Source organism: Eleutherodactylus coqui, chromosome 2, assembly GCF_035609145.1.
Source record: "Eleutherodactylus coqui strain aEleCoq1 chromosome 2, aEleCoq1.hap1, whole genome shotgun sequence".
Classification (NCBI taxonomy): Eukaryota; Metazoa; Chordata; class Amphibia; order Anura; family Eleutherodactylidae; genus Eleutherodactylus; species Eleutherodactylus coqui.
In genome coordinates this window covers 89,311,870-89,339,801 of record NC_089838.1, presented here as the reverse complement: position 1 = coordinate 89,339,801, position 27,932 = coordinate 89,311,870, and the positions used below count along the sequence as shown (strand labels likewise).

Sequence of the window (27,932 nt, the reverse complement as noted above, 5' to 3'; positions counted from 1 at the left end):
TTTGGCATAGTGACAACATTTACTACTGTGCCAATCAGCAAATAAGGAAAGATGACAACATCGCCCTCAAGCATCATCTTGGATGTATATAAAGGGCGCCCGTAACGCTAAGGTTTAAAACCAGCTCTTATTTTCTCTTGAAGTCAAGAGCTTAACTACAACTGCATCATGAAACTTGCAGTCATCTTCCTCTGTCTGAGCGTTGCCAGCTTCATTGGTAAGATTTACATTAATTGCATTTTATTGGTTAATTAGATAAATTAATTGTCTTATTTTTTTAATAATGTTTATATGAAAATGTCTGTCAAATTAGTTTAAATAATGACTTTAAAATTAGTTTTTGCAGTGCTTGGTGCACTATGGGTAAGAAAAATAACTCCTGTCTCTCATCAAACATTGTCCCCATATACAAGTAAAGAATAACAGCTGAGTATAACGCAAACTTTGCTTCTGCAGGCTTGTAAAAGGTCACGGTAGAATTTAATTAATTGAAAAGCAATAAATTGTTAATATTAGTAAAAAAGTTAGGGTGGGAAAAAAAAAATCATAAGTGAAAGATTATAATTCTTTTTTTATTATCTTATATTTTTATATTCTACTGGATAAAAACAAACAGTAATGCCATGTACAATTTCTATTTTATATCTGTCTCATCTATGCAGTCAGTTTAAATTCTGATCAAAGGTTAAAATAAGATTTCATTTCTATGTAATAAAGTGTTTCCATTTTTAAGTAGTAAATCGGTTATCTATTAGAAGACATAATATCATAATAGAAGGTCATTTAACTGTCCCTGAAAATGTATGTGTAAGATTTGTGTTAATTCCATAGTTATTACCTTAGTAGCCACCAAGACTTGTTTGGGCCTTTATGACAGTCTTTATTCTATTTTGCTTCTCTGAGTTTCAGCAACCATAACTTTATGCTTTTCCATTGACTTTGATGACTCTGTTTTAAGAGGGTGACATTGTAGCTTTTTATGCACTATTTGGAGATACATATAACTCATTGTGTCATTTATAGACTATTTTTACTTAGCAGATACAAAAAAAATAAAAATGTGCCCTTGTTTATAGTTATATTTCAGAGTGCTTGAGGTTCACTTTAAACAACCTTTTATAACTTCTTCTATTTTTAATGGTTGTGTGGATGTCTAGTGTTTGGTATTTTTTTGTTTTCATACAACATATCCGTGACAAATGTTATTTTATGCTTTGGAAATACATCTTTATGGTCTTTTCTAGGTTCTTTGACCCCTTTGATCATAATCCACTCATATTGACTATGGGAATTAATGAGTCAAATGACTGGAATCAGCATTTCCTTCTATCCTAAAGGATAGAGTAGAAACAAAGTTTTTATTAGACAGCTGGGCACCTGTGTAGGATACATTCATTCAAAGTTTACTTTATTGCTTTTGTGTATCCTTTGGTTTTCTTTATATGTAGGATATGGACAGTGATTGTCCTTGGGCTCTCAAATGTTTCTTAACATCAAGGGATAACAGGTTTCTGGTTTTGTTTACAATGATGTCTGCCCTTTTGTATTTCCTTACAGGCACTAGCAAAGTACTTGCAGGCGGACTACTTAATGGTGGTAGTGGCGGACTACTTAATGGTGGTGGTGGAAAAAAAGGGAACGTAAGAGCAATTTTTTTATGCTTTTATATCTTACATAAGATACTATTATCTAATTGCCATCAAAGATAGAAGACCAGTTGAGTGTGCACAAAAGTGTTAATGAAAACACACGAGCTTTTCCAAATCAGATGCAATAGTCATCTTCTATGGATTGCGCTAATAGAAGAGTGGGCCATTCTCTAGATAGATGTGCAATAAAGATAATGATTAGTTTGCTGCTTGTCCAACTTCTGCTTTTGGATAATTACCATCAAGCCCAGGGTGAAGGGTAAATGGATTGTAGAGAGTTGTTGAATGAAGAAAGTAAGAATCAGATGGTAGTGTGTAAAAAAACTCATAGATGGATTTCAGAACTTCTATTTGTTAATATCAATATTGATTCAAAGGAAAGCAAAAAAAAAAAAAAGAGGTAGAAACCAATTTTCCACATTTTAGGGGAAAACATCCCTTGTTGACTACAAATCTGTCAGTCAGAATAAATATGTAATATTTATTATTATTTAAAAGAAAGACATCCAAGCTGTTTCCTAAACTCTTCTAGTGAGTTACTCATCACTACATCCTTATTCAGAGGACATTGTCCCAGTCTATAAGGCTAAGGGCATCTCTAAGCTGGTTCAATTTTGTCTTCCTGAAGTTCAGCATTTTTGAGGCTCCCCAACAACAAAACATCCGACTGAAAGACAAGTGGAAATGTATTATATTATGGTCACCATTTCCTTGGTTCCCCCTGAGCTGCACCTTTGATAGTGGCATCTCAGGGGCTTTATTCAATGAATGATATTGATCAATACAAGACAATGATTAGCGCTGTATATTTCCCACCCCTCACTGAGTGCATTTGTAAGATGAGAGAGGTATAGAGCTACTAATCCTATAGTGTAGAGAGAGTTAAAGAAAGTTTCCCTCATCACCCCCTTCTCATACCTTTCACCCAAAAAGTAAAGAACACCCATATTCACTTTTATGTTCACTTTTTAATTATTTTTTGTTTGGTGGATCTCAATGTTGTATAGGGAGCATTTCACTATTACATGCAGTTAAGTGCTTTTTATCTTCTTCAGTCAAAAAAAGCGTAAAATTACAAAAGCCAACAAAAAACAAACATGGTAGAAAATTTTTTATTAGTGTTCTTTCTTTTTTTTTTTTTTTTATGGTTGTAACGCTTTTAGGCAGCATTACATTATTACATCCATTTTATCTCTATATTTTCTTTTTGGCTTATATATCATTCTTTGTAGAAATAAAATTGTAAAATGGCAAGTAGGAGGTGTACTGCAGAATAGGTGTACACAGAGCTGTTACAGCAGTTTTAGCTGCAATAGTAATACAGAAACTGCATTTTAAATAAATTCTGGCATTGAAAACTCTAGTTCTAGCACTAGCCCTATGGTGGTTGAAGAAGTTGTTGAGTCGTCAGGGCTGAGCAGTGCAATGCTTCCTGCAACATGTGATTCTGCAGTTTTATTTTCCCCAAATACCCCAATTTGTAGCGACTCCAGGTGTAAATGCGGTTTTTGCCAATTGTGCCCCCTTGATTTTTTTATTTATTTATTTATCAGTGATAAAGTTGTGGAATTAACTGTCCAGTAGACCAACTTCTATGCTAGACCACCATCATTCACCCCACAAATGTCCCAAAATAAAAAAACAATTGTGAATCATAAAGTTAATAGCTTTAGCACAAAACTCTTACATCCGTTCCTACTGGTCTACCAGTGCTGTGCATGCGACCCTCGTATTTGCGGCAGTTATTCCCTGGAGCTGTTTTAAAATGCTAATGTTTTTCTTCCATTTTAATGATAATTCCCAAGTCCCCCCAAAATATGACCCTGCCTATGATCAATTAAATAAATTGAGGCCCAAATCTCCCTGCTAAAAGAATTCTTTCAAAATGTATATACCACTGAGAAAAATCTGTAAGTTGATGAGTCCCTGATAAGCTTCACAGGACAGCTTTCTTTCTGGCAGGTCATCCTATCCAAACAAGTCAGGAATGGAGTCAAATTATATAAGATGTGCGAGAGCACAACAGGCTATTATATCCTGATTATATATAAAAATGAAAAGACAAAGTCCACTGTCTTCATCCCCCAGATACTATTGGCATGAATGGAAACATATTTTGAGAGCTAATGGTGGTGGTGCTCTTACACAAGGGATACCATGTGTATATGCACAACTACTATAGTAGTATCTTACTATTCAAATGCCTCCATGCCACAAATACAGGGGCCTGCAGGACAGGGACAAGAAAAAAAACAAAAAACCCTGGTGTTTAGGCACGTGGAATAGGGGGCAAAAAAGTCACCCACTACTTGCAGTCAAATGGCAAGACAAAAATGATGTCTGCATGCTCTCAACTGTGCATGCACACGTCAGTAGTGTTAAGGAAGAGGGGGGCTGCCACATGCAAGAGAAAAGCTGTTCATGTTACACACTACAGCAAATTTATGGGGGGTGTAGACCTCTCCGACCAGGAGTCTAAGGAGGTACAAAGGCTCACAGAGTGCTGCTTTCTACACCCCGTCCGTACCATTAAAGTTGATAAATTCCCCCAAAAAAGGGGTCATAAATACAGCAAGCATGGGAGGAGGGATACACATTTTTCTTGCCCCATGTGCCCATCCTAACCAGGCCTCTGTTGTTACCCCTATTTTTAGACATTTCATACAATCATTCTATGTAAGTATTTAGGGAATTCAAAAAAAGGAGGGGGCGGATTCTTTTTACATAGTCAATTTATTTATCTTTTCTGCATGTGTGCAATAGGGCCTCAAATGTATTTAGTGATACCCCAAAAGCCAATGGATGTTCCCTCAACTACAGGTCTAGCCATGTCTCCAGTGAGCAGATTTGGGCCCCAATGGGAGTATTGCTGAACACAGAACTAGAGGAATAAAATTTGAGGTGCATCTTCTCAGTTTCCCTTGCTTTATTAAAAAAAAAGTCTTTTTTTTTTCACCTGTTTTACATTTATTCCTGCAAAAAAATGCTATCAAAATGCCTATTTCATCACTAGATGAATTCACTATGGCCTCTGCTTTTCAATCTGGGATCATTAATGGGGGTTTGCCATCATTTTGGCAGCTCAAGGGTTCTAAAAATAGAGTCCAGAAAATAAGCAAAATTTCTGTTCTGAAAGCCACTGGGTGCTCCTTTCCTTTTGGGCCCAATTATGCACTCAAACATTAGATTATGGCCATTGTGGGTATATTTCTGAGCACAGGACAAACAGGGGTAAACATTTCAGGGTGCAAGTCCTTATTCATATGTGTGCTCTATAAAAAAAAAACGGTCATTAAAATGACACAATTGCCACTTTTTTCCTTCTGTTTTGCTTATATTCATTCAAAAGTTATGGGGCCAAAATACACAGTACACCCATAGATAAATTTGGCAAGGGGCAAATGGGATCATTTGTGGGGTTTTCTATTACTCTGGTAGCTCAAGGGCTCTGCAAGTTCGAAATTTCTGTTCTGAAAGTCACTGGCTGCTCCTTTCCTGTTAGACCCCATTGTACATCTAGATATAAGATCAGGTTCACAATGGGTACATTTCTGAACACACGACAACCAGGGGTATATGTTCTGGGATGTGCATTATCATTTTCATGTGCACTATACAAAAAAAGTGGATCTTCAAAATGACATGTTTGCAAATATATAACATTTTATTTTTTTCTCCTCTGAAAAAAACAAACTATGGGGTCAAAATACTCATTGATAAATACATATAGGGATGTCATTTTTAAAATAGGGTATTTATCATTCTGACACCTATTACCCTTTGTAATCTTTACTTGGTGTAGAAAAACAAAATATTCCTCAAAATTTTAGCAAGTAATGTTAAACTTGTACGGCTCCCAAATTGCTTAAAAAACAAAAAAGTTTTTCAAATGTACTTCCAGAATAAAGTAAGCAAGGAAATATATATCTTATCAAAAATTTGTATAGTATATTTGCACATATTTGACATACTGCAGTTTGCAGTTTTACTGTATATTTAGTGGCTTCTATCAGGATCATATTACTGTCTTTCGCTCCCGGTATTTCCACACATAGAGACTTCACATATCTCCTCAGAGTGCTGGCTTTAAACAAGATTTTACATCAAGTAAAAACCCTTTCTGGCTTTTACCATCCCTTCTGAACGAACTGTAACCGTTTACATTAAACATGCAGTCACAGCTCTCCTCCAACCATGTCTTGGTCATTTCCACTAGGTCATACCTTTTCTCAGACATTATTGCTTCCAGTTTGCCAACTTTATTAGTCAGATGTCTAGCATTAGGCAACATGCAGTTCAGATGTTTTTTTTTTTTTTGCTTTGTGTGTCTCTATTAACTGCACTAACTGTACCACTCCTATCATTCCATTCTACATTTTTATTACTTAGTCACTGTTTGCTGCATCCTCCCCCCTATCTCTGTGGTTGCCCACCTCTCAGTTCTTAGTTTAAACACTCTTGTAGTCATCTAGCCCACGTCTCTCCAAGCACAGCTGCACATCTCCCCATTGGGATTCAGTTCATCCCTACCGCAGAACCTGTAACCAACAGCAAACATTTTTCAGTTTTCACCCATCCACTGGACGGGTAACTAGTGTTGGACAGTGCTTGGCTTTTTCCATCAGTCCCATTGAAATGAATGAAGCATCACGGCTCCATTCATTTCAGTTGGGCAGACAGAGATTGCTGAGCAGAACGCTCGGCTGTCTGCGCCTTTGAGAGGAATGGAGCCTCTGCTGCCCATGTGTGACCAGCGGCTCCATTCCCCACTGCACTACAGAAATGGGAGAATGGATCTTAAAATGTGAAATAGGGGCTACAGGGGTTTCCCATTCTCAGGAACAGTGGGGGTCCCAGCGGTCAGTCCCCCACCAATCTATCAGTTCTCACCCATCCAGGAAAAATATATCCCATCACCAAAATACCCCAGAGGACACACTACACTTTAGGCCATTATACACACACATACACAAGCTCCTCACTTGCTTTTTCTGCTTACTTATCAAGCTCATAGCTGTAGCAGCTCCTGCAGAGTAATACTTTGCTTTCTAGAAATTGATGAACGTGTCTGTCTGTTTTATAGTAACCCTGTATAAACTGTATATAGTTATTGGACATGCTCTCTGCTCCAATAGATGAGGGTGATAAATATAAAGCTCCCCTCTATTAACTCAGCGGGTCCTAAAAGGGTATTTGAAGAGAAGTTTTCCAGACCTAAAGGCCCCTCTGACGTTTCTGTTCTGTCATTTAAAAGGAGTTCTCAGCACCACAATCCCATTTTTAATGAAAGCCACATGAAAAGCACAGCGACCGACAGATATCACAGAACAAGGTTGCAGCTGTCCCCAAATTCCCCTTGTGGAGACAATTACTAGGAAGATGTAGTATCATATGGAGTTCAATTAAGTGAATGTTGTTGTCTCGTCCTCCAAAAAGGCTACCGTATATACCGGCGTATAAGACGACTTTTGAACCCCGAAAAATCTGCTCTGAAGTCGGGGGTCGTCTTATGCGCCGGTAATACAAAAAAAAAAAGTGTAAAAAAAAAAATCATTACTCACCTCCCCCAGCGTTCTGTCGCGCTCCGGCAGGAATAACGCTCGCTCCTCGTCCCCGGCGCAGCATTGCTTTCTGAATGCGGGGCTTGAAATCCCCGCTTCCAGAAAGCTAATACACACGCCGTCAGCCAGTCAATGACAGCATTGAATGGCTGTGATTGGCTAAAACACACATGGCTTCAGCCAATCACACTATTCAATGACATCATTGAATGGCTGTGATTGGCTGAAGGCGCACGTGTGTTAGCAATCACACCCATTCAATGATGTCATTGAATAGTGTGATTGGCTGAAGCCACGTGTGTTTTAGCCAATCACAGCCATTCAATGATGTCATTGAATGGATGTAACTGGCTGACGGCGTGTGTATTAGCTTTCTGGATGCGGGGATTTCAAGCCCCGCATTCAGAAAGCATTGCTGCGCCGGGGACGAGGAGCGAGCGACATCCTGCCGGAGCGCGACAGAACGTCGGGGGAGGTGAGTAATGATTTTTTTTTTCTCCACTGTAATACCGGCGTATAAGGTGAAAGTTGGGGGGTCGTCTTATACGCCCTGTCGCCTTATACGCCGGTATATACGGTAAATAGAACATAAATAATAATGCTCTCTTTACTGGTATTTACTGATCTGTTTGTTACTTGTCAATTTTATTTCAGCAACAGGATTTATGCTGCTTAGTGTTCTTCCTTACAGGCTGTATAAGCTCCTGGAACGATGCAGAGGTAAATTTTAACCTAGATATATAAAACATAATATTAACCCCTTTTCCTTCAGAGGTATCGGCTGGGTATGACGTGGGCTTCCTGCTATATTACAGCAGTACATATACATCACAGGGGTACCGGCTGGGTATGATGTGGGCTTCCTGCTATTTTACAGCAGCACATGTACATCACAGGGGTACCGCCTGGGTATGAGGTGGGCTTCCTGTTATATTACAGCAGTACATGTACATCACAAGGGTACCGGCTGGGTATGATGTGGGCTTCCTGCTATATTACAGCAGTCCATGTACATCACAGGGGTACTGGCTGGGTATGACGTGGGCTTCCTGCTATATTACAGCAGTCCATGTACATCACAGGGGTACCGGCTGGGTATGACGTGGGCTTCCTGTTATATTACAGCAGTCCATGTACATCACAGGGGTACCGGCTGGGTATGACGTGGGTTTCCTGCTATATTACAGCAGTCCATGTACATCACAGGGGTACCGGCTGGGTATGACGTGGGCTTCCTGCTATTTTACAGCGGTACATGTACATCACAGGGGTACCGGCTGGGTATGACGTGGGCTTCCTGTTATACTATAGCAGTGCATGTACATCACAGGGGTACCGGCTGGGTATGATGTGTGCTTCCTGCTATATTACAGCACAACATGTTCATCACAGGGGTACCGGCTGGATATGATGTGGGCTTCCTGCTATATTACAGCACAACATGTTCATCACAGGGGTACGGGCTGGATATGATGTGGGCTTCCTGCTATATTACAGCAGTCCATGTGCTGATGGGCTTTCTAGTGACCCCCCGCCAGTATATAGTCCAGTGCTGCATATGTTATACTGCGGCAGGATCAGCTCCTCATATAGACATCAGTCTGTATTGTTTCGCTGGTACGCTGTGTATATTGTACAGAACCCTGAAGAAACTCTTGTCCTCCAGACTGAAAGTGATTTCCCGAATTCCAGAAGCTGTTACTGGTGTTTATATGACTTGCTTTATTTGTATTAGTTATCCTATTTCTTCTTATGGCTGCCTGTCCATGGGCAAATTTTCATTGCGTTCCCCACGGCGCTAATCCGGCCACGGGGAACGCAGTGAAAGCTCTCCATAGCGTTGCTGACTGGTGGAGATCTGTCTGACAGCTCCTGCTCCTGGGCGGAAATCCACCATGGGATACCGCTACGCCCGTGGACAGGCAGCCTTAGAAGGGTTATCGGAGGTGTTTAATTAGTTCTCCCTATGTCAAAACATAATACATGGTCCTATATTCACCCCTCCTGGGTCCCTGCAGCTCCAGCAGCACAGGCCAGGTCTCTCCTATAACACTGGGCTTACAGGCTGCAGTCAGGCTTTATACAGGACATCAGAGGCTGCTGCAGCCAATCCCGGACCTTAATGTTAGAACGCTGCGGTCTGTGATTGGCTGCAGCAGTCTGTGATGTCTCATTCAGTGTGAGACATGCAGGGGCTTGGGAAAGTAAGTATAGGATAATTTATTGTGTATTGACATGCAATGACCTTAGACAACCCCTTGCATTCTTATTTTGTCTTATTTTAGATTTTGGGCTTCAGAGCCAATTACTAGTTTTCCATAAATTTATGGTCTCAAGTTACAATGCTTGCATTAGAATAAAATGTTATAACTAGAGTGTAATATGTAACCAGATGTGAAGCATAGGACCAGCATGCACTGGGGGCGGGCCCATACCGTACCCTGATAACCATGGGTACCGTTCCCCTGGGGTGGACACTGCGCAGCTTACTTACTGGAGATTAGTTAGTGTATAATGATATTCTGGGTCCAGACAAATATCACTGGTGGAGCAGGGAACTGCAACAGAATGTTACTAGAGACTGGATACTGCTGGGTTACAAGGTATCAGATACAACACAGATCATAACACATCACTGTTAGAGGTGGAGGGATTGGTAATATGAGTATAGTGAAGATGTTCGTCTAATCAGCAATAGATTGTCACCATGTCACTCACAATATACCTGGTCAAAAGCAAATCAGCTAAAGTTTACTTTACTTTACAGAAATGCGATGATGGTGATGAAAAATCTATCAGGCTGTTGATTCTAGCAGGACAACTATATCGTTTACTGGTAATTTTATCTTAAGTGTGGATTATAGTTGTTTTTTTTTTCTATAAGCGCTGTTAAGGTATTTCACATTAATATGACATAATAAAATACAATATAACATTGTAATGGTGGTAAACCATCAGTGCCTTGAAGCAAAGATATCAGACTAAGGCCGCCTGCAGACGGGCGGGTCGGATCCGGCGGCGAGGATTCTCGCCGTGGGACACGAGCACCTGCAGAGAGGGGCGCGTATTCACACGCGCTCGCGGCTCCGGCTGTTTGATGTGTCGGCTTGCTGAATACTACACAGAGCAGTTCAGGAGAACTGCCGGCCGGACACGGCTGAACTCTGGCTGCAGGGACAAGGTGAGTATATATATATTTTTTTTTATTTTTACACATTCTTAGATGATTTTCAGGGAAGGGCTTATATTTTTAAGCCCTTCCTGAAAATTCATCCTGCGCTCGCCCGCAGCCCATTGCTTTCAATGGACCTGGCTGTATTGCCGGCTCCATTGAATTCAATGGGCGAACATCATTCTTCTCTGCCACAGCTGTTACAGCTGTGGCAGAGGAGAATGATTTTTGTAGTATATGTTCTCAATGGGGTCGGCGCTGTTGCCGCCAGCCTCATTGAGCGCATACATAGAACACAAGGAATCGCAGATCGCAGACCTTGTGTCCTATAATTTATCGGACATTCGCATAAAAAACGGACATGTGTCCGATCCCATTGCAAAGCAATGGTTCTAAATATGCGCAGATCGCATGCGCAAATCGTGGTAAAAAACGCCCGTGTGACCGAGGCCTAACACTGATACATTATATGTGCTATATAATAACATAAAATATTTAAACTCCTTCAGCAAGTTGATTGCTCACTGCAGATTGGAAGGCCTCGATACAAACAGATCTGGCTTCATTTTGGATCTCTACTTCTCAGTGGTAAATAAGCAAATGGGCTATATTAAGCCAATGGGAAAACTAGACATATGTTTGGGACAGCGACAAAACGGCTAATAGTTCTGAGAGCATCGAGCAGAATGAACTTATAAATAATAAATCAGAATAAAACAATCACATGTTTCTGTAGGACGAATTCTATAAATGATGACCACGTAATGCGCAAAATATCTGGCTAGAGGTATATCCAACACAGATAGATTTAAGGGCAACACTGGTTAATATTCCATCTATATATATAAAGACGACAGCCCTCACTGACTCACTGACTCACTGACGGACTCGCCAAAAGTTCTCCAACTTCCCGATGTCACAGAAACATGAATTTTGGCACGAGCATAGATTATCTCCAAAATAGGAAAAGCTAATGGGTCGCAACTCAATTATTAAATTCTAGCGCAAAAGAACTAGCGTCCAAATTTTACGTATGGAATCTAATTTTCCAACTTCCCAATGTCACAGAAATTTGAAATTTTGCACGAGCATTGATTATCTCATAAATAGGAAAAGCTAATGGGTTGCAACTAGAGATGAGCAAACGTACTCGGTAAGGGCGATTTCGCAATCGAGCACTGCGATTTTCGAGTACTTCACTACTCGGGTGAAAAGTACTCGGGTGCGCCGGGGGGGAGCGGGGGGTTGCAGAGGGGAGTGGGAGGGAGAGGGAGAGAGAGAGGGCTCCCCCCTGTTCCCCACTGCTACCCCCCGCTCCGCCGCACCTCCCCCTGCCCCCCGGCGCACCCGAGTACTTTTCGCTCGAGTAGTGAAGTACTCGAAAATTGCGGTGCTCAATTGCGAAATCGCCCTTACCGAGTACGTTCGCTCATCTCTAGTCGCAACTCAATTATTAAATTCTAGCGCAAAGGAACTAGCGTCCAAATTTTATGTACGGAATCTAATTCTCTCACTTCTTGGTGTAATAGAAAGTTGAAATTTGCCACGAGCATTGATTATGTCATAAATAGGAAAAGTTAATGGGTCCCAACTCGATTATTCAATTCTAAGCACAAAAGAATTAGCGTCCAAATTTTACGTACGGAATGTAATTCTCTCACTTTCCCGTGTCATAGAAACTTGAAATTTGGAACGGCATTGATTATGTCATAAACAGAAAAAGCTAATGGGTCCCAACTCGATTATTCAATTCTATGCGCAAAAGAATTAGCATCCAAATTTTACGTACGGAATCTAATTCTCTCACTTCCCGGTGTCATAGAAACTCGAAATTTGGCACGTGCATTGATTATGTCATAAATAGGAAAAGTTAATGGGTCCCAACTCGACTATTCAATTCTAAGCGCAAAACAATTAGCGTCCAAATTTTACGTACGAAATCTAATTCTCTCACTTCTTGGTGTAATAGAAACTTGAGATTTGGCACGGGCATTGATTGTGTTATAAATAGAAAAGTTCATGGGCCCCAACTCGATTATTCAATTCTAAGCGCAAAAGAATTAGCGTCCAAATTTTACGTACGGAATCTAATTCTCTCACTTAAAATTTGGCACGAGCATTGATTATTATGTCATAAATAGGAAAAGTTAATGGGTCCCAACTCGATTATTTAATTCTAAGTGCAAAAGAATTAGCTTCCAAATTTTGTATACGGAATCTAAGGCCTCCTTCCCACGAGCGTGACGGGCTCCGCCGCGTAATATTACGCTGTGAAGCCCGTCACGGCGCCCCCCAGAGCCCCTATACTTACCTGCGGGAGATAGCGTGAAATCGCTTCCCCGCCCACCGCCGCCGCGTCACCGCCCGTCACCGCCCACCGCCGCCGTGTCACTTGCACGGCCGGCTGTGTCACGTGACGCGGCCGGCCGCGTCATATGGCGTCATATGACGCGCGGCGGTGGGCGGGAAAGCGTTTTTTCACGCTATCTCCCGCTGGTTACAGCGGGAGATAGCGTGAACGGACGGCTTCCATTGACTGCAATGGAAGCCGTCAGCGCGTACAGCCCGTCCTCACCCGCAGAAAATAGAGCATGCTGCGGGTGAGGACGGGAGAAATCGCGGTGCGTAATTCCGGGGTGGAATTACGCATCGTGAGCATTGTGCTATTAGGTTCAATAGAACCTAATAGCAGGGGGCAACGCAGCGGATTTTTGCCGCGAATTTACGCGGCGTTAATCCGTTCGTGGGAAGGAGGCCTAATTCTCTCACTTCCCAGTGTCATAGAAACTTAAAATTTTGCATGGGCATTGATTATATCATAAATAGGAAAAGCTAATGGGTCCCAACTCGATTATTCAATTCTAAGCGCAAAAGAATTAGCGTCCACATTTTACGTACAAAATCTATTCCCTCACTTTTTGGTGTAATAGAAACTTGAGATTTGGCCCGGGCATTGATTGTGTCTTAAATATGAAAAGTTAATGGGTCCCAACTCGATTATTCAATTAGCGTCCAAATTTTACGTACAGAATCCAATTCTCTCACTTCTTCATGTCATAGAAACGTGAAACTTTGCATTGATTATATTATAAATAGGAAAATCTAATGGGTCCCGACTCGATTATTCAATTCTAAGCGCAAAAGAATTAGCATCCAAATTTTACGTACAGAATCTAATTCTTTCACTTCCCGGTGTCATAGAAACTTGAAATTTGGCACAGGCATTGATTATGTCATAAATTGGAAAAGTTAATGGGTCCCAACTCGATTATTCAATTCTAAGCACAAAAGAATTAGCGTCCCAATTTTATGTTCGTAATCTAATTCTCTCACTTCCTGATGTCATTTTATATAAAGGAAACGTTACATGGTTACCTCCACGTGGTGTTTCCTGGGTAACGCAAAGAACCATGCAAAATGGTGAACATATGTTTTTCCCGGTATCTCTAAAGTAACCACGACTTTATAAGATTTTCCGTGTGAACACCAGATAAACACCAGTACCAAATTAACTCGGGCGAAGACGGGTATATCAGGTAGTCCTTCATAAGTAGTTCTTGCAATATTGAAAAGGTTCACTCTTAATTGATACTTTTTTTTACTTTTTAGTTTCTCATATGTAATACTCTTGGCTGCACAATGGAGGAGCTGTTAAAATCTTTGGTAAGAACCTTCCTTCCTATTTTAGGTTATTGGCTCATTGATAAACCTTATTTTGTAAAGGTAAATGATTATGTTATTTCATTGACTTCAACGGCTATAAGGGGACTGTTCAGGACTGGGATAAAGGATCTACTGTTTATCCTCAAAACAGCGCCATAACTTTCCATAGGCTGTGTATGGTACTGCAGGTAGGGATGAGCGAACGTGTCCGTTACGGACACATCCGCACCCGGACACCGGCTTTGCCGAACACTGCAGTGTTCGCGCGTAAGTGTCCGGGTGCCGCCGGGGGGCGGGGAGATGCGCGGCGGCGCGGGCGGCAGTAGCGGGGAACAGGGGGGAGCCCTCTCTCTCTCCCTCTCCCCCCCACTCCCCGCCGCACCCCCCCGCGCTGCCACGGCGGCCCCCGAACTTTTTCGCCCGAACACTGAAGTGTTCGCAAAGTTCGGTGTTCGGGCGAAAAAGGGGCGGAGCCGAACGTGTTCGCTCATCTCTAACTGCAGGTCATCTGCATTCATGCCAGTAAGGCTGAGCTTCAATACCTCAAACAGCCAATAAAAATACTGTGGAAATAGCAGAATCTCAGTTCTAGTCATGGGAAGCCCCTTTAACCCCTTGAGTGATGGGTTTCTTACCACCCTGTTGTGCCGACCAAGGCAGGTTTTTTAAATGGTCTAATCATTTAATTTCAACTAATTTTGCAGTCGCGTTCCAAGACCCATAACTTTTTCATTTTCCATTGACACAGCCATACGAGGGCTTGTTTTTTTTCGGGACAAGTTGTACTTTTTGATGGCATCATTTTTGGGTATATATAATGTATTGCATAATTTTTGTTAAAAAATTTGTATGGAGATTGGGGAAAAAAAAGAAATTCTGCCTTTTGTTTTTTGGATTTCATTTTTTACGGCATTTAGCATGCAGAATAAAATAGGTGATAACATTATTCTCTAAGTCAACACGATTCCGGCGTTACCAAGTTTATGCAGTTTTTTTTTGTTTTGCTATTTTTGTACATTTAAAATATTTTTTTTTCTTAAAGGTTTGCTTTTGTGTCGCCACATTCCAAGAGCCGTATTAACTTTTTTCCATTGCCAGAGCTCCAGAAGCCCTTGTTTTTTGCGGGATGAACTCTAGTCTTCATTTATCTACTTTTTAGGAACATGTAAAATTTTGATCGCTTTTTATTCAATTTTTTCTAGTGGCAAGATTAACAAAATCTGTAATTCTGGCATGTTTTTTATTTTTATTTTTCACTGAATTCTCTGAGCAGTAAAAATAATATATTAAAGTTATTCTACAGGCCAGTACGATTATACCAATACCAAATTGTAATAGTTTTTTTTCTTTTTCACAATAAAAAAAGTAATAAAAGTTTAATCACCCTCCTTTTCCCATATCTATATTTAAAAAATTCTTAATCATAAAAGAAAAATACATATTTGGTATTGCGCGTCCGTAAAAGTCAGATCTATCAAAGTAGTTCATTATTTACCCCACACTGTGAACATAGTCCAAAAGAAAAATAAAGAACACCAGAAATGCACTTTTTCAGTCACCCTGTCTCCCTGAAAAAATGCAATAAAAAGCGATCAAAACGTCGTATGTATTCTGAATTAGCATTAACGTAAACTACAGCACATCCCTCAAAAATGAGCCCTTGCTCAAGTAGAAGCCCTCATGCAGTAATGTTGATTAATAAATAAAGGAGTTATGATTTTTTTAAACAGGGGGAGGAAAAAAAAAGGGGCCATGTCATTAAGGGGTTAAATAATGTACTAACTTCCTTCTCTGGCTCATTACGATGCAGGGATACCACATGTGTAATTTTATTTTTTACAAACTAAAAAGGAAGAAGTGTTTTTATTTTAATCTTTTTAAGAAGTTTTTTCTTTTTTTTAAAACTATTTTTACATTTTTTGTCCCTTTAAGGGACTTCCACAGAGACCCATCAGGACCACCTGATCAAATTCCGGGGGTCCGATGGTGACAGCCCTTTTTACATGCTGCAGTCGCATAGACCGCGGCATGTAAAGAGTTAACACAGAAGAGATCAGAGGTTTTCCCTATTCTCTGCTGTGTAAGAGCTGGTGCCCGGCTATCCTCTGACACAGGGAGCTGCCTCCCATTGTCAGCCCTTTACATGCTGGAGTCACATAGACCGCGGCATGTAAAGGGTTTACACGGCAGAGATCGAAGGTTTTCTCTATTCTCTGCTGTTCTAAGAGCTGGTGCCTGGCTATCCTCTGACAGCCAAGCACCAGCTCTTTTTGCCATAGAGACCATTGGCTGGCTTTGGACAAGCCGATGGTCTCCATGGCAACTAGTTAACAAAGCAGTGCAGGGGTTTGAAAATAGAAGCAGGAGATTGCTGGCAGATCGGTAATATCCCCCTGTTTTTTTTTTTTCAAAGTCCTGAATTGTTCTATGAGGGACTGTGCAGGCAGAGCACAATGTCACAGCTTATGGCATTGTACTCTGCAGGTCCCATAGTGAAACATAGCCCAGGCGTACCACTCAATGGGTTAATCTGGAGCTTACATGGAATCTGTCAATCTGTTAAGCTTACATTGAAAGCCAGATTCATGGAGCATCTTTCAAAATTACAGCAAATGTGCACAAAGAGGCAGAACATTTTTGTTCCTTTTTTAACAAACTTGCTTAAAATGAGATTTTTTTTTTTTTAAATAAACATTTTTGCAAATTCTCTTGAAAAGTGCAGCTTTTACGAAACTCATGTAAGAAAACATTATCTTTCAAATCTAAGAATTCTGCATTGTGTTTTTACCTTTATCTTTGTTAGGATTGCTCAGATGACGAGATAGCAGCATGCGTGGTAAGAAGCAATCTACAATTTAAAGGGGGGGTTTATAGTAAATAATGGACATATAAGGTAAAGTCCCCTGGTGCAAGCACAGAGTCCTGACATGACGTTTTCTCGACAAACTGTTTTTGTGGGGGGGTTTGCCATTGCCTTCCCCAGCCATCTTTTACTCCCCACCATGCTGGGTACTCATTTTACCAACCACAGAAGGATAGAAGCTTGAGTCACCCTTGAGCCAGCTACCTGAACTACAGGGGGTTGAACCTACAACCTTCAGTTTGTAAGTGAGAGCTTAGAACTGCATTTCTGCTGCCTTAACACTCTGTGGCACGCAAGTCTCCTAGTTACGTCATAAACACTACGTTAAACATATGTATTTAATGAGCAGAGGCATTACTATTAGGGCTTAGTCACATAGGTGCATCGACGCCCGTGTTACTGCAGGAAGAAGACGGCCGTACTTCAAGATGGACGTCTCTCTGCAGCACTGGGAGAAAGAACATGTGACCAGCTTCATTGCCGGTCATGTGTTCTTTCTTCAGCGCTGCGGGGAGTCGTACATTTTGAAGTATGGCCGTCTTCTTCCTGCACTAAGAGCACAGTCCCACGGGCGCATCGGCGCCCGTGTATTGGTGCCATTGCACCCATGTGACTAAGCCCTTACTGTTGTTCGGCTTTCTTGTAGCTTCTATTTTAGCGGACATACCAACAGCAAAATTAGTTGTCAAGCATAAATGAAACATGCCAGTACATCGCAGTTTAAGGGATTTTACAAAAAGGTATTGCTGTATATGATGATTGGAACGTTCTGATGGAAGAAGGCATTTTAAATGTATGTCTGAGAGTATAGCTGCTGCCTATTGAAAGCTTAGCTGATTGTTTTACTCGGCTCCGATAGGGCAGAGCTGTGACCCCTGACTACAACTTATCTACGGGGTCTACGGGAAGTCAGAGTAACATCTCCTGACAAATCCTTGGTCCAGTCTTTCGCTCTCTCCCCTTTCCCTGCCGCTCTGCTGGTTCACACTGGCTGCTGTGTATAAAGACAGGTCTATTGTGCGCTCACTAACGGAGCTTGAGGATTGTTTAATGGGTTAATGCATCTTTACATGTAATTGTTACTAATGGTTACTAAAGGTATTATATTAAAAAATAAACCTTTATATTTCAGAGTGGGAATGCCGATAGCATTCTGAAAGCATGTCGTGGTAATCTTACGGCACTTCTGAAAAAACTTATGCGCGTGGTGGTAAGCTACATTTTTATTCTGCTTCTCCTTAGAAAATAACAAGAAAATAGCAGTGAAGCGCAGACATAATATAAGAGTCACAGACATTCTCTGTAGTTACAGCTGATCCTCTGAGAGCCTGCGGCATCTGAGATTTGTCTGTTAAATACTGTGATTACCAACAATAACATTGTGTAAAATGCACTCAGGAGTCACAATATTGAAAATGACTGTAAAACACAGGAAATTATATTCTGATACTGAAAATATGGTTTACGTTTTTCATGATCCGCAGGAATACATCTTCGCGCTACTTAATATTCTCCTTCTAGACCTACTGACAGACATCTGTAACTCTTGGGTAAGTGCGTCACTTAGATGTAGATGTGCATGCTCTTTGCAGTTATGTGACTTCTTACTTGCCAATGGAAGACACCTTTCATTAAGACCTCTTTCACACAAGCGTGGTTTTCACACAGAATAGGCGCATGAAAAAAAATTCCATCTATTAGAACCAATGGTTTCCTATAGAAGCGGTCAGATAAAGAAATTGTAGACACGCAAAAAACTCGCACCTTCCAAGAATATAACATGTGTGTCTACAATGCCCGCATCTATGGTCCATGGTGTGAGTAAAGAGAGGACCTGACCTGTCTTTGGTGTGAGCTTCTCCATAGACTCCTATGGGAGCGGGAGTTTATGGATATAGTCCTCACCATTCTTCTAAAAACCCCTGGATGTGAGCTGTTTTCACATGGAAACAGCCTCGCATCCCTGCGGGGCTGAAGGAATCCCCTGCTGCAGCTGTCACAGCTCCTGGAGCAGCTGCGCTTTTTTGACACAACAAGCTGTTCCAGTAAATGAGCGATTTTCACACGCATGAAGCTCGGGGCTTCTGCACGTGGAAAAAATAAATTAAAAAAATAAAAAAAAATCGCCCGTTCACGTGATTTTCTCCTGAGCATAATGCAATTTTTTTTTACGTGCCTATTAGGGCATGAAAACCACGCTTGTGTTAATAAGCCCTAAGAGTAATTTCATCCTATGACAATGACCTAAAATCAACCCATTTCTAAACTGTTCCATTTCAATTTCATAATACATTATCAGTGACTGCAGCAACACAGTTTGCCATACAACAATTATACATGTCATAGAAGCAATTAGTGTGCTGGAGATGCGGAACCTTAACCCCCTAACACACATGCGCTTTTTACCGTGACTACAGTGGCATTTTGTGGTAATCACTGTAAAACGTTCCTATTGTTTTCAATGGGGGCTCGCGATTTTCGATTGTCGTCTGCTCTATTTTACCATGTTTTTGTGGTACGCACCTCATCACACATCAAAATGATAGGGTGCGTTAAACACCCCGCCATCATTGTGGGACACAGATCTAATAACATCATGTATTAATGTATCTGTAACCAGTCCTCCACCCCTGCGCCCATCATATGACTACTAAAGATGGTTATCCACTGGAAACAGGCAGTGAATGTCTCACTCAGAATTTTGAAACCCAGGAGGAATTAGAAATCTTGGGGTTTCTTCACACTTACGATCGCAATATCGCTGCAATTTTTTTTAACGCAAATGTCAATAGGACTTTCTAATATTAAAAACGCATCGCACAAAAATTGCGAGTTTATACTTTTGCGATTCTTCTGAAATCTGTTTTTAAATCCTATTGACACTTGTGGTAAAAAAAAAAGCGATATTTCGATCGCCAGTGTGAAGTCACCCTAAATGAGAATTGTATATCTTAGTGTTCAACTAAAAATAGCATTTAATGGCTGAAAAAGCATCTTAAAGAAATCGCTGCTATATCAAAGATAATGGCTCATTGTCATTAGCCTGTTAGGCCGAATGCACATGGCCGGATTTGCATTGCGGAATCCAGAGGGAGCGTCCGCCTCTAGATTCCACAGCAAATGCCATAAGCATTCAATGCAAAGGAGGGTTTTCATGCCAACGAGTGGAAATCAATCACGATTTTCTGCTCGCGGGGGACAAATCGCAGCATGCTCCATCTTACAGTGATTTCTGTGCTGACGGCTTCCATTAAAGGCAATGGAAGCCGTCTGACCCGCGGCCCTTCCGCAATCATTATTGCGGAAAGGCCGTGGAATCCGCGTCCTTGCCTAGCACTGGCGCGGCATAATCTGTGCTGTGCATGAGTGCCGGCCAGCACATCCACAGCATAGAGAAGAGGAATCTGGCCAGGTACACAGGGGTCACCGGCCGGGTACAGGGTCAGATTCTGCTGCGGGATCCCACATGCAGGATCTGACCCGGCCGTGTGCATTCAGACTTACAAGGTAAGGGCCACTTAGGATCTTCTAGAGGAGTGTTGGAAGCACATAGAAAGCCATCCCCCATTTGTCATTATGGTACTGGATACAATAGTATAAAGGCAGTTCACATGTTACATACGTGTCTGGTTACCACATATCACCTTCATTCCTGGAGCGCTGAATACACTGAGTGGCCTCCAGGGATGAAAGCAAGACTATCCATCCCCTCTCTTCCCATGAATAAGATTTCTTTATTGAAGTCCCGCCATATAAAAGCAGTGACTGGCTTCTGCGCTGTGAGCTGTCGCGCTCTTAGGATGTCGGTTTAAGCTGCGGCACTTTTAGTCATGGCCTAAGATCGCCACGGCTCAAGCCATGGAAGTGAATCATTGCTTTTATATGCCAGAAGTCACATAAGCATGTTTTATTCAAGAGACAAGAGTGCGGGATGCTTTTGATATGATGCTTCGCTTATTGCATACTTCATCTTTGAACACCATTTTGTTTCGTTTTTGAAACTGCAAAAATAGTCAAATATTCCATAGTTATGCCATAGCACAGCTTATAGGGATGTTTTGTCTAACAACATAGACTTAGAATCAAATAATAAGAACCTGACTGTCTGTCACCACCACTAGGGGGAGCTTAGGAGCTAATTATATATGATTTATACATCAAAGTCAACAATAAGATGCAGTAAGCCCCAAAATTCTCTTTTAGGAAGGCTAGATGAGCAGTTAATACTAATTTTCAAGAAAACTTCTTATATTTAGCATATTTTCTCTAATCCTTCAGGAAAAAAATGTACTTCACTTTGCAGTGTCACAATTCGTGGACATAATGAAATCGAATGCTCAAAGTGAATACATGGTGAATACAGAAAATCTCAACTGCCATTCCAAGTTTGTCCTTAAGCCGCCTGCACATCCATGCATACCTATCAGCTGTTTTCTTTCCTGTGCTGTGGATGTGCCGGCTAGGCGATGATGCGGATCCCGCGTCCTTTCCGCAATGATGATTCATTCACTGCCTTCAATGGAAGCCATCAGCACGGAAATTGCTCTGAGGAAAATCGCAGCAAACTCTATTTCACATGCGCAGTAACTATGATGCTGCGCCATCACTAGGCGATGAGGAGGCTCCTATTGACTTCAATGGCAGCCGTGCATGCACAGCTCGCACAATATCGCGGCATGCTGCGCTTTATTCTCTACAAGCGGAAAATCGCAATCGATTTCCGCTTGTAGACATGAAATTGTGTATTGCCATAGTATGCTAAAAAGCTGGATCTGCTGCGAATCTAAAGGCGGACCTCCTCTCAGGATTTCGCAATGCAAATCCAACCATGTGCAGACGGCCCAAATGTGTAGAAACTAGTTTTAACATGTGCAAAAAGCAGCCATATTTAGTCCAGCGAAGAAGTACCCCATTTGTACAGCACAAGCATAAAAATATCTTGCTAAGCTACTTAAAATCATGTAGAAGAAAAGCTCAACGTCTCTTTTACACTTTACAAATTCACCTCACACTTAGCCATAGCAAAAAGGATGGACATTTTTCAGCAGTCATCTTACTAACATCACAGGCAGGATTACAATGTCAGGTAACACCCATATGTAGATAACGCAGACATGTGACTCCTGCAACGAATGGATACATGACCGCTTAGACAATCACTGGCTCTACCAATGATTGGCTGCAGTGCTCATATGTCTAAATAACAGGGATCAAACATACAGAGTGCTGGGTGATAGTTAAGATTAAGGCCTCGTTCACACGGGCGACATGGCATCTCCGCAAGAAAATCGCTGTGATATCGCGTCGCTGGTCCTTGCGATACCACTGCATCTTCTCACAGAAATACCACGATTTTGTAGCACTACAGAGTCACATGTGGCGCTACAAAGTCGTTTTTCAGGTGGGGTACCTTGAAATATAAGCCCTATCGCCTTAGAAGCACTGCCCAGGGCTCCGCTGTAGCTTCCTCTCGCCCCAGGCACTGGTCTCCTTCATCTTTTCTGGCCGGAGATTGAAAAATCCTGGAAGAGCTGGCTGTGATTGGCTGACGCTTAGCCAATCAGAGCCAGTGCTCGATGAATGGTTGTGATTGGTTCATCGACAGCTGGCTGTGATTGGCTGTACTGCGGATGAACTCGGCGTATCGCCAACGCACATGCACAGTACAGATTTTTTTCTTCAATATTTTTTTTCTCCTGTGCTGTCACTAGGCGACGCAGAATCTGTAACCTCTACGCATTGACTTGAATGGAAGCCGTACACGCAGAATCTGCGGAAAAATAGAGCATGCTGCGATTTTTCCTCCGCTCGCGGAAACCGCAATTGGTTTCCGCAAGTAAGGAGGAAGAATCGATTATCCATAGCATGCTATGGGCGCTATTTGCTGTGTATCCGCAGTGCAGATGATCGTCACCGATTCTATAGCAAATATCCACCCGTGGGCAGTAGCCCTAAATATAGACGCCATCTTTCATTTTATACTGCGCTCCCACACTAATAAGTTAAAGGTGTTTGCCAGGTATTATTATTGATGATCAATCTTCAGGGTAAGGCCTCGTTCAGACAAGCGCTGTCCGCGCACAGTATAGTGATGTGCAAAGATCATGGCTATACTGCTCTAAAGATCGCGTGAACGGGTTTAACTCAAGCTACTTAACCCTTCACAGTTGGGACTAAAATTAAAACTTCCAATTTTTATTAGAAATAGCTTAAAAACATAACACAGTAATCCCTAATGAATAGGGCACTGAAGAGACAGACAGTAATATCTAGAGGTATCAAATAGACACCTCATCCAGGTAAGTATAAGGCTATGGATACTCAGCCCTTGATAGCAAGATACCTATTATAGTGCATAGATGTACTGCTGAACTGTTTGTATATATCGTCAAACAGACTGTCCAGAGTTTAGTTCATAGATGTAACTACTATACTTTTACTGGGCAGTAGAAAAATGACGTGCTCGGATTGGTTATGAAGAACCAGGAGGTATTTGCTGTCAATAGTGTCCAAGCAACATAATTATTTTACATATCTTAATATAACAAATGCACTATAATTTAAAAAAAAATTCTCTGAAGTTACAATCAAATTGTATGTCAATGAATTGAAACAATGGCCTGGAAGATCTTATATGATTGGTTGTATAGCATGTTTCCATTCATACTACACACTTCCTTTATTTATTATTTCTGAAATATTCATATTCCCCATGTAATTTATTTGTTACTCGACGCGTTTCTCCGCTGATGCGTAGCGGTTCATCAGGAGTATATAGGGTTTACAACATATTTATTAGACAGTAGGTATGGTCATGTTCCATGAGGTTGGGCCAGATGTTGTGAACATTGTATGTATGTCCCGGCCAGATGAAAAAAGTTTAGCTATTGATAGTAGATAAACTCGTAAACTTTACAGGTCAATGGCAAGAAGAAACAATAAGTGAGGGGCTGATGATAACCGCTCTATTATATCATAATATCAGTAATGGTTGCCATTGTAACCTGAAAGTGCATGTAATTATGTCATCAATACACTTGTGAATGCTTCTATAGGAAACCATTGGTTTCTGTAGAAGCATGTTCTGTGCGCATCTCTAATGCGTGTGGCCAGCGTTCATCTGAACGAGGCCTTAATCATCAATAGATTATTGGTTGAGGTCTGCTGCTGATCAGTTATTCCGGCACCCACTGCATGGAGCAGAAACACGTCGCTCCAACCCCTGTGTAATGGCTGGCAGTGATAACTACAGGTGCAGCTCCCATTAAAATCAGTGAGAGCTGCACCTGCAGTTACCAGCTCTGGCCACTACACAGGAGTTGGAGCAATAAATTTCCTCTCCCTACCCTGTGTTTTATACCAGTGACAGCAGGCACTGCAACAGCTGATTGGTCAGGGTACTGAGCAGCGGACCCCAGCCGATGAGCTATTGATCACTTATTCTGAGGATAGGTCACCAAGAAAAAGCACCTGGAAAACCCTTTTACCATGAGTCATCTGCAAAGAATTATATCCTGACATGACCATGGTGCGGCCGACCGTACGACCAGGTGGTAATGCACTGAATGTGCAGTTGTATGTAGCAGAGGGCGGCCGTTGCGGCCCCTGGCAGTCTGCCTATGCTTGTACAGCATGTACTGTTCCTCCGCTCTCCTTCTCAAGTCCCAATACTGTCACTGCACGGTCAGCCGGACATCCATCCTGATCCCCACACAGCTCTGCTCCATCCATCATGACCCCCAGACATCACTCACACACACACAGCTCTACGCCATCCATCCGGACCCCAGACATCACACACACACACACAGCTCTACACCATTCATCCGGACCCCCAGACATCACACACACACACAGCTCTACACCATTCATCCAGACCCCCAGACATCACACACACACACAGCTCTACTCCATCCATCCTGCCACCAGACATCCCACACACACAGCTCTACGCCATCCATCCGGACCCCCAGACATCACACACACACAGCTCTACTCCATCCATCCTGACCGCCAGACATCACACACACACACAGCTCTACTCCATCCATCCTGACCCCCAGACAACCATCAGGATCACCGGGGGAGGATGCATGAGGTATATACCTCGTAATACTACTGCTCCGCTCTCCTCCTCGGCTCCTGGCACTGTCTCTGCACCACTTGCCGGACCAATCACCCAGCCGACAGTGCAGTGACAGACTGCAGTTGTGCCCAATCACACTTGCAGTGCATCAGTGCAAGGGAGGAGCGTGCGCACGGAGGAGTCTACAGAAGGTAATTGGCTGCCTGCTTCCCATGTAACAGTCCTCTGGCAGTAAACGTTTGGCAGGGGCCTGCGGGGCCCTGTTCACAATTGCGACCCCTCACGGTACGCCAGTGAATGCAACACTTAGCGATTAGTGTAGCGTTGTTGGGGGTTTTTACCTGTTTAGTACTTTTGAGGTACCGGTTTATCCAAATGTACAATAATGTAAGGTACTTGGCCATGTAAATACATCCAAACCCTCCCCAGACACCACTGCGGCGCCGGTAGGAGGAGCTGCAGCAGAGATGGCCATCTTTGTTCATTTCTGTCAGCTAGGAGTAAAAGTTCTATAAGACAGTCTTCGGCCGAGCAAAGACCCCCAGGGCTGCCTGGTGTAAATGTTGGCTCGGACACAGTATATCTATATCCGTATAGGTGTTGGTTCTTGTTTCTACTGCCAAGGCAATAATACAAGGCAGAGTAATAAAGGCAGACCGGTTACATGTTACCATGGAAACCCCTCATTGTAAAGAGGTTGTGATGAGACACCCCTCCAACATTACAAACATCATTAAATTATCATAATAGGGGAGGTCAGATAGTGAGGCCCAATGGGGACGGAAGGAAGTGTTCCCTGTACCGCGCCGCAGATCATGTGTGCGTTATATAAAAATGAGTAAAATATAGCACATACATTTTTAATCCGGGGAATTAGAAGATATATTTGTATTGCTTATTTCCTTGCAAAATTCACATGTTGATAAATGTTTTTCTTAACAGGGTTTGGATGATTTGCTTTCCGGGTGTTCTTGTCTCTGTACTAGCATTGACGAAGTTCTAGACATCGTGGATATACTACTTGCAAATCTTGTTGGTGGTCTAGTCGCTATTGTATTCGGTACTCTACTTGGTACCCTCAGTGGCCTTGTAGGCCTTGCAGGCCTCCTCAGCTTGGCATGCTAAAGTAAGGTAATAAAATGAAGTCATTTTTATCTGTTTCCGCTATTTACAATTCATCCTAATCAGACAAACTAACCCGTTATATGTCTACAGAACTAATTTACTATCCAGTACATCAAAATAAATGCTAATTACTTGTTGCTGTACTGATTTTCTTCATTGCGCCATTCTATATATTGGAGAAAATAAACCGGATGCAGCTTGGCTTTCCATTGAACAGCGCACTTCATAAACTACATAATTTGTGCTCCAGAAACGTACTACTGTCATCAGATTTTGATTTGTACGGTGTTTGCATTGATTGGTAATATTTTCTATTGGGCATACGTGGATCTGTGATTGCCCAGATGAAAGTACACTGACAGATACAGATGAGATACTGATGATATAAGGATGCAATATCCTAACATGCTTGCATTATGGATCCATATTCTGGACGTGTTACAAAACGCTTGCATGAGGCGGGTTTTAACTACTATTTTTAACCACAATGTATTTTGGCGTAGGTTATGCAGTGGTGTTTTTTTTTTTCTGGTAGAAATCAAAGCGCCCAAATGTTTGCTATATGTCAATAGTAAAATGTGAAAAGCCCCACAAATATTGTTGTTTTTGCAGCTGTGCCTTATGGGGCCATGGGGTTTTTATCAAATACTCTGGATATGGTGTTTTTTTCCTGTCATTTTTCAGGCAGCTTCATAGGAAAAAAAGTGAGAAAAAAAGTAGAAAAATGCATGAGTGTATTAGAAAAAAAAGTCAGTAAAAAATGCAGACAACATCCAAAATACACTTTTAGGTTTTCTGCTTTTTTTGTTTTTTTCAGACTTCTATGGGAATTTTGGTGAGCAGGACTCAGACTCCTGGGACCCCTATAGCTAGACTGAGTCAAGCAGAGCGGACGTGACATGAAGTCCCATGGAGCTTTCCCAGTGCATTCCAGGGGTTAATGGGTTCCCAGTACTTGTGTGGCATATCCTAACCACCAATGTCTGTGCTGAGACAGCCCTGCAGGTTCCTGGGTTCACGGAGCGCCCATTTAGTACAGAGGGAACAGTCTGCTGTAGAGGAACAGACCGTCACTACGTAATAGGAACCCAGTGGGATCAATGAGGGCTTCCCTGCTTAGGAAAGTGGTGGCAAAGAAGAGCGATGGCAGATATTGTGAGAGGGGGGCATCCTCTGAGCGCCCGCTGCTTGGGAACTATCAGAGGTTGACCACTCCCTGCTGCTCACTCCTCTAAATACCATAGCAGGATTTTCCTACTGAAAAGACATGATTGGGCCCTGAGGATACCTGTCCATGTAATAAGGGATACAGTTACACACACAGTACATATATGTAGTATCTTCCATAATCCCCACTAACCATGGCTTCTTGTGTTTTGCAGGTACCTTACATCACTATGGCACAGGCATGCCACAAGATCTGATTTCTTTCTAATCACCTCTCTATCTATACATTTGGATAATAGAATGAAAACTGTTATCTGAAGAGAAGTAATTGTACCTCTGATTGGTTCTTTTACAATAAATTACTTTCTGAGCATTACATTGAGATTGTCTGTTACATTATTGGAACCCCCAAGATAATGGGGAGAAATAGTCAAATGCTTGATCCCATCATCTCAGACTGAATGTGGCACATTGATGCCAACAATAAGCCTTGTATACAGCCTCCAACTACAAATGTAATGTGCGTTCCATAGACTTTCTTCCATTAGTTAATAACATTCCCCAAAGGTTCCGATCTGAGCTGCAACTATTGTAACCAATTAGTAGACATCATTTAAGCTTCTACTCTGCAGATCTTATTAAGCAC

At 41.9% G+C, this 27,932-nt stretch overlaps 1 protein-coding gene across 1 annotated transcript; it reads left to right on the top strand.

The window, feature by feature from the left end:
• Positions 1-87: 87 nt before the first annotated feature.
• LOC136611526 (uncharacterized) lies at positions 88-27,662 on the top strand. The gene is made up of 10 exons (XM_066591197.1): positions 88-217; positions 1,558-1,640; positions 7,865-7,930; positions 9,978-10,046; positions 13,992-14,045; positions 16,849-16,881; positions 18,041-18,118; positions 18,393-18,458; positions 25,937-26,125; positions 27,502-27,662. The coding sequence occupies exons 1-9, from the start codon at positions 169-171 to the stop codon at positions 26,117-26,119; spliced, it is 681 nt and encodes a 226-aa protein (XP_066447294.1). The 5' UTR covers positions 88-168; the 3' UTR covers positions 26,120-26,125; positions 27,502-27,662.
• Positions 27,663-27,932: the final 270 nt, after the last annotated feature.

Excerpts from the sequence above, each read along its gene's own strand:
- LOC136611526 (XM_066591197.1), top strand. The coding sequence starts at position 169 with ATGAAACTTGCAGTCATCTTCCTCTGTCTGAGCGTTGCCAGCTTCATT. Across the intron at positions 18,119-18,392 it reads AAAAACTTATGCGCGTGGTG|GAATACATCTTCGCGCTACT; the intron begins GTAAGCTACATT and ends CATGATCCGCAG. Across the intron at positions 18,459-25,936 it reads CAGACATCTGTAACTCTTGG|GGTTTGGATGATTTGCTTTC; the intron begins GTAAGTGCGTCA and ends TTTTCTTAACAG.